The 8,216-nt window shown below is 27.6% G+C and overlaps 1 protein-coding gene across 1 annotated transcript in view; it reads right to left on the bottom strand.

Annotated features, from left to right (window-relative positions):
* The window catches only part of LOC113556599 (gamma-butyrobetaine dioxygenase-like), a 31,316-nt gene extending 23,586 nt beyond the window's left edge, over window positions 1-7,730 (bottom strand). Inside the window, exon 1 of the mRNA XM_026961645.2 lies at window positions 7,264-7,730. Within this exon, the coding sequence (XP_026817446.1) occupies window positions 7,264-7,485 (222 nt within the window). The 5' untranslated portion in view covers window positions 7,486-7,730. The remainder of the gene's footprint in view (window positions 1-7,263) is intronic.
* Between the last annotated feature and the right edge of the window lie 486 nt (window positions 7,731-8,216).

Consider the following 8,216-nt stretch of genomic DNA (forward strand, 5'->3'; position numbering starts at 1 on the left):
AATTTAAATCTCAATAATGTTGACTTTTTTGTTTGTTGTGTAAATGATAAAATATAAGTAACATGAAAAAATAACATACATTTATTAGAATTTGATTCGTATTTTTAAGTTTATTTATTATACCATAATAGCACTAATATTCAATAATATAATTCAAAAGTGATCTCATGATCTCTATTATTCCATAAATGCGTCATTGTGATTAAACTGTATATGTTTAAGTATACATATACGCTATACATAGTTGCCGGCCGCCGATCACTTATTTTCTCGGCCAACAACGGTCAACTGACATATATTATATATCCATATACAAGACCAGTTTGTGTCAAACGTCGTATGCACGAGACGTCAGCACGTCACTATGGCTTTATGTATGGTCTCGTATCCACGAACTATTACCTCTTTGTATAGATTCAAATAATAATAATTATACAGTATAATATTGTTGTTATCTATTGGTCGCGTGTGCACTCAACTAGTCAACTCCTTACCACACCCATTTCGGTGGTTTTGTAGTCATCAATAATATTCACCACTTTATTTTGAATTCTCCACATTGTTACGCGCCATCTTCTGCCAGTTTCCATCATATCGGCATACCTCTGTTATCGTTATCACGGTGTCATTAGTTGCCGTTTAATTATTTGCGTATTTTATATATTTTGTAACTAACATTAGAAACGTTTTTTTCGCTGTTTTTTATAGAAATATTGTCAATTGTATGCGAACATTACGCTCGAGCTGATAGTATAATAATTTATAAGAATTGTTCATTCTTCACTTGCCTACTTCTCATTTAACCAATACGGCGTCCCTTGTATATTATAACATGGATTGATATGCGAAACGTCTATGTTCTATTAGATTCTGAGTGGAGCGATGAATGTATTGTTTTTATATATTGATATGATGTGTGGTGTTGTCTTTTTTATTTTTGTGTGTTATCACCTTTTAGAACAATAAAAATGCTTCAATTTTAAGCCGCAGCATAAATTATCTTATAGGAATGTAAATATGGTCGGTACTTGGGATAAAAAAGTAAAAATTCACAATATTTTTCAAAAGCGTTGAGAAAAACCAAATAAAAACTAGAATTTTTACGCAAAACCAGTTTTTGATAAAATTGATTTTGTTTTTTAGTTAAAACGAATAATTGAGCATATGCTTTACTAAATATAACTAACGAATATTTTAAAAATAATTAGATTAACTTTTAAGCTATTTTTATCACAAATTATAAATCTATTTACGTCCGTCATAACTCTATTGAATTATAAGTTATAGTTAATAATTTTTGATAACAATAATAATATATCATAACACATCATAAACAACTAATCGTTAAAAATGTAATATAAATAATATATTTTTTTTATTATATGGACATTTTTGTTTTAATTTATTATTATAATATAATACAATACCTAGACTGAAAGACCGTTTTCACTCATAATCCATTATGTAATTATATATACTTATTAACATGTACATTACCGTGAACTACTCAACACCTAATTTATACTAGAGCGACAAAGCTATACTCACTTGACAGCTTTTTTCATTTTAAATTATTATAGTTTCAAATTTTTCTAAAAAAATGTAATTATAATTGATTATATTTTATCATAATGGTTTTTAATATTTATTGATTTTAATACTCATAGTTATATAAAAATATATAAAACAAAACTTTTAAATAAAATATGAAAACTATATAGGTAATTTTAAACTTGATATGAGACGATCTCTTAGTTTGATAAAGGAGAAATATCGCAAATATTTGTTGTTTGGTAATTGATGGAAAATGGCTATAATTGAATTTAATGTTGGTGGAATTAAAATCCTTTTTTTTATAAATAAAAAAATCGTACAAATGGAATTTATATAAAATTGGTATATTTTTCTAAAAAAAATTAAACAAGAGTTCCAGTAAGTTTTCGGTTCTGAATTCCTTTTATGATTTCTATTTAGGTATGATTACAATATACACATACTCCAGAAGATCCAATCTTGGCGTTAAAATTTATAGAATAGACTACTTGAACGAAATAATGAAGTATCAGGAGGATATGTGCACATAAGAATCTATTATAAAACTACTGTTAGCTTATAAAATTGTTTTAAAGTGGCCAGCACGCAATATACTTTACTTTTCATTCACTATGCCCTACCTTACATTACCTTTGGATTTTTACCGTCTGTAGTGAAGTAGTACACAGTAATATAATAATTCTATTTACGTATTGATGACAGAACGATGATAATAATAATATATTAGTGTTTAATATTACTGTGTACCTTTGAATGATTGGTAGTTTAGGAGAGTAGTATATAGTACATATATATATATATATATATGTAGTATGCATAATAATAATAATTTGTAATATTACTATGGGGCATGTGGAGGATCAGGGGCTGGTTACGGTAACAGCGGGAAGTGAGTAACACTTGAAGGGGATATTCGAATAATAAGAATAATAATGCTGTTCGATGTGTAAATGACCAACGAAACGCTTAATACTTAATAGAAAATTAATTAATAAAAAACAATTTAAGTATTATTAAAATCTACGCTTTACACTTTTATCAGTTGGCATAATACTGTTTAAACCTAATTTTATCTTGTTGGAACTTTGTAACTTGATGATTCTATTATTGCTGCCATAGGATATGATGGTTAATCCAAAAAACGAAAACTAAAATACAAACAGAGTTCAATTAGTAAATCAATAGCTTAAAAGTAAAAATAATATAATATACCGAAAGATATATCTGATATCACTTGGCAGACATTTTAATAAATCCACGTGAAGTAAAAATTAAATAAAAACGAATCTTTTCTATTAATTTTTATTTCAATGATTGATTATCAGGGTTCGACACTATAGCATTTGCATATCGATTATAGGTGTAGTTTAACATAGCAGAGTGAATCACTCGGAGAGTGATATACAAATACGTTTTATAGTACAGAGAATTCAAGTATACAATAATTTTATTTTGCTTATTTTTGCATATTTTAGAGGTTTTTGCATATTTTTAAATAGTTTGGTATATTGACGCATATTCAACGATTTTCAACAATTTAAGGATTATATTATTGTTCAAAATGTATTAATTAAAATGTTGAACACTTAATTAAAAAATTTTGTGCATAGTAATACTAATTGTGTAGCTGTTTATCATATAGATGTTGCATATTACAGTGATCTATAAATAATCAACAAAAGCATTTTGAAACAATCAAAAACAATGTAGTTATCAGAGTTGGATAATCCTAATAAGAGAGCTTTTCTGTTTGAAAACATTTAAAACTATATAATAGCTTAATGCGATCACAGAGGTAAAAATTGTAATAAGAATAACGATTGTTTAGTAAATATTTATGAATATTATATATACATATATTTTTTTTTCAGAACATCCAAAAACCAATTTTTAAGAAATTTGATTTTTTAAATGTATAATAATAACAATAATAATAAAACTCGTAATATTTAAAAGTATAATAATAATGACAAAATTATTTTTCATATCCAATAAATCCTTTTTGTTAATTATTTTTTAAGTGTTTTTTTTATTTTTAGTTCATATTTTTAATTATATATATATATATATATATATATTTAAGTGCCCACTTTTTGTAATTTTGAGTGCAGTAAGTCCCGAACCGCGTTGATTATGTGCTATTATTTTATCGGATTTTGTTATTACAATTCGAATAATACTTCTAAAGTTATGAAATAATTATAGTAATAATAACTGTAATAAAAAGTATTTAAATATCATTTTAAATGAATTGCTTAATTATTATTTAATTAGCCTTTTTATATATAATTGTACTTTGTACACGTAATCTTAACTTCAACAGAAATAAATTCGTTAAACTTCACCATACATTATAATTGGTTCTCAAATTTTCAATCCCCTACAGTTATTTTCCATTTAATTTCCATATTATATACTTAATGGCTGATTTTTAATTACAACTTTTATATATTTTAAGCTTCTAATTGTTTATACTTTAATTAATTGTATATTGAACTAATTTAAACTAAATAATTAGTGTAATCAGAACAGCAATAATTAATCAATGACCATTATATTATTGTAGTTTGTAACTTTGTAAGCCACAGACATATTTATATTAATACATATTAGCAAATCTGTGTCATAAAAATAACAAAAGTGATAAATAATAATTATTGGAAAATCTTAACTAAAAAACTTTACTTTAACCTTATTGATAATTTACACAAAAATCATCCTATAAAAATAGGCTATTAAGTTAACAACAAAATATCGATCAATCTTTTTAAAATTCTTGACTATCTTTTGATAATTGATAATATCATAACAATTACTAGCCATAATAGTTTAACGAACAACATTTGGAGTATCATACTAATTATAGCATAACATTTTTGTAAGTTATGTATTTTTGTTGTCATACTCATGGCTTGTTATTAAATCTTGTAAACCTTCGTTGTTTCCATAGATCCGACTAAATATTTTAAAAACATAAATAAAAAATAGGTTCAAAGAAAGAAAAACAATTTTTATATAATATTATATTGAAATATGTAATGAAAACATTAGATTTTTATTGAGTACCTATATAAAAGTAACGATTTAAGTAACATCTTGTCAAATAATCGTTCATAAACGTATTTGTTGAAATATTTATACTACTTATTAAATTATTTGAAATAGTTATTCTAATACATTGAAACAATACATTTTAATAATTTGTTATTTAGTAACAATAAATTAACATTAAGACTTTTTATATTTTCATCTTATATAAAATGTTATATATATTTTTCAAAATGTATTTCGATATGTTAGGATTTTTGCATTTATAACAAATGTGTATAAAGTTAGTATTTAAAACAAAAATATTAATCGTAAAGCTGTCGTGAATTAATTTACTTCAACAAAAGTACAAATTAGATTGATGTTTAATAAATGCTGCTGTATTAACTGTACATGTTTGTTCAAGAGGAATTTTGTAAAGTAATGCGGAAATGGTCTACTTTCGTTTATATAGTTCAGAGTACAAAAAAAGGGTGACCCTTAAATCAACACTTCCTATTGTAATCAAATTTGACGCTTGACGGTTATTTATTATCGAACCTAAGTCAAATGAAAAGAATTATAAAATATTAAAAAATGAATAGCAAATGATTGAAAAAAATCCAGAACTCCCATTAAAATAATTAGATTACTGAATAACTAAACTGAATGAATGGAAACTTAACACCATGCCATTGATCTAGAATGATTTACTTAATAGGCAATATAGGAGTCCGATAATTTAGTATCAACTATAAATAATGTTAAAAATTTTATAATATGTAATTAATTTAAGCACTACGTAGTCAAATTATATAAATGGGTCACTTATACTAGTTATAGTTGTATAATATTTACCGTATGAATATTCATAATACGCATTCAATTTATTTAGTTTACTTTGTATTCATTTAAAAATAAAAATTTCTTAATTTTAAATTATTTATTTAAGAGTTAAATTTCTGGAAAAATAATTGAGGAAGTAATTCTCCTGTATAATAAGAACCTATCGATTTCTCAATTTCGTTTTTGAGTATTAGGATATTACAATTTGCTCAATTCAAATCCAAAGATTTCAAAGTTAATGATTAAAAAAGAAGCATCATCTGTACAATTTTATTTCTATGAATATTTTATTATAAATTTGTATTGCTAACAAAACATTATTTTCTTATTATAGTTGGATAAATAAATGTTTGTCAATAAACATTGTACATAATAATATGTATTATTTATGTATTAATTATTTTTTTTTCATATAATGTTACAATTTATTATTAACCTAAGAGGTAAATACAGACGTAATGTAGAACGGTGTTATACCATGAGCATATATATTAAAATATATATTATGTTGTAAAATATGTTTAAATAACTTAAAATGAGTATATATAATTTTAAAAATTAACCATGTATAGTAAATAAAAATGTATGCAGTAATAAAAAGATTCAATTTCCTATGAATATAGTTTTTGAATTATTACCACAAAAATCTCTAAATTTATTCTATTTGTTTTTATGCATCAAATATTGTCGAAATTAGAACTATAAAAAAATGTGTGCATTTTTAGATTTTTTATATTCAGTTAGAAAACAATTTGAATAATTTTATACTACATTTTCAAGATGGAAAATTTCATAAGTTTTACTAAAAAATAATTTTGAGTGAAGAATTTTGGAAAAATTAAACTTCAAACACTTATAGAAAAATTGGTGACTAAGTGTCGAAGTATATTGAATATAAATAATTTATAAACAGGGTATAGTTTAAATTATATTTTGAAACTTTTCGAGTTGTATAAGTATAGATATCTAAAGTTTTCATTCATGTTCTGTCAAATGTTTGAAAATGTTATACAAGATCCAACGATACGTCATAAACGTTACGAGTACATTTTCAATATTTTGTTATGAACGTTTGATGTTGAAACTCGTCTTAAATGTTAAAATATATGTTTAAGATGCATTCGTTTTTAATATTCATATCTAAAGTGAGTATTTAATAAGAGTTCCTGGCATGTTTTGTATACAACAATATAAGAATTATTATTAAAAAAAAAATTGAGTAAAATTTCAAAATATTTTTTTATGAGGATCTGAAGTTTAAATATTGACAAATTTTTATATCCAAGGGTAAAAAACGAATTCTTATCAAACGATAATAGTTTTTTTTTAAATATAACAAAGAATTTTAACACTAAAAACTTAACATTTTTCATTGGTTCTTAAAATATAATTTTCTATACTCAATAAAATGTTCAAAATTATTAGACTATATTTTATAAATTGATAAGAAAAAAATATAAATATATGAAAATATACTCAGTAATATTATAGGCTGATAGATAGTCTCCGCTCAGGTTGTTTAAATCGATCTAAACATTTCGACGACAATAATTAAAATCATTAAATTATCATTATTATATTTGTGTCTATTATAAAAATGAACATTACTAAAGTTATTCGGCTGTGGAATTAAGGCGGGGAATGAAGGGTGTTCAGTGACGTCGTAAGATATCATGTAATATTTTCTCATTTATTCCGAAGGATGTCCTATGCAAATAATGTTATACGTAGCATAGCCGATCATAATCAAACGATTGCGGTACGATAACATAGTATATTCAGAGGTATTACACGGCACCAGTGGCCGGTGGGTAGGCGTGAATATAGCGGATTTACTTGAAGTCGGGCCGGCGCCGAGTCGAACCGAAAATCGCGGATCACTTGTTTCCGGAAACCGGATTCGGCGGACGTGCACGACGGACACTGGCAGTTGTTCCTGAGCCAAGCGTGAGGGTACCGACTTCCGCCGCCACAGCCGTCGTCCAGCCGAATTTCGGATCGCCCGTCGCCGCTTGACGAGTCGGTCGCGGACCACCGCCGGACACCGCCGCCGTTCATGTTTGCCGTCCGATATCCGCTCGGTGGCCGCGCGGCTACCGTGTACGAGCGCGCGTGCGGTGCACTTTTCGCCGGCCAAACGACGATCGAAAACCACTCGCGATCTACGGTGAACTCGGCCAGCAGCGGGCAATGGTTTTGCGGATTTTTCGTTTCCACGAGTCGAAAAGACGAACGGTTCGCACCGGACGACGCGAAAGACGGGACGCGCGACTGCGTACTATTATTATACTGTCGAGGACGGAACCGGAACGGCGTGTTCGAGTTCGCACGCCGTCCGTCGGACATCGCGGGCCTCGTATCGCGTTCGGCGCGCGATGGGAGTGGGGCCGACCGAATCGGTTGCGTCGACCGCTCATGGCGCGGCACCGCGTCCGATCCGGTTGATGTTTACGATATTATAATCATTATTTATGACGATATCAATTATGGCGGCGAGGCGGCGGTGACGAATATCGAATTATTATTATTATTATTGGTCACTATAACATATACTTATTATAACACGACGGTGTATACTTTCGATGGACGATTGAAGCGGGTCAGTTTGGGTATCGATTCGGGTCCCTTAGCTACAGTACCTACGGCTGTAGTATAATTATAATCCGTATTATATTCGTTGCATACTAATGTCATCGGAGTGAAAGTAAGATATACGTCAATATATCGAGTCCGTAGTTTTTTTTTATTTTGCCCATGTTATTACAATATACGTATATCGCACATTTGTA

Source organism: Rhopalosiphum maidis, chromosome 3, assembly GCF_003676215.2.
Source record: "Rhopalosiphum maidis isolate BTI-1 chromosome 3, ASM367621v3, whole genome shotgun sequence".
In the NCBI taxonomy this organism is placed as follows: domain Eukaryota; kingdom Metazoa; phylum Arthropoda; class Insecta; order Hemiptera; family Aphididae; genus Rhopalosiphum; species Rhopalosiphum maidis.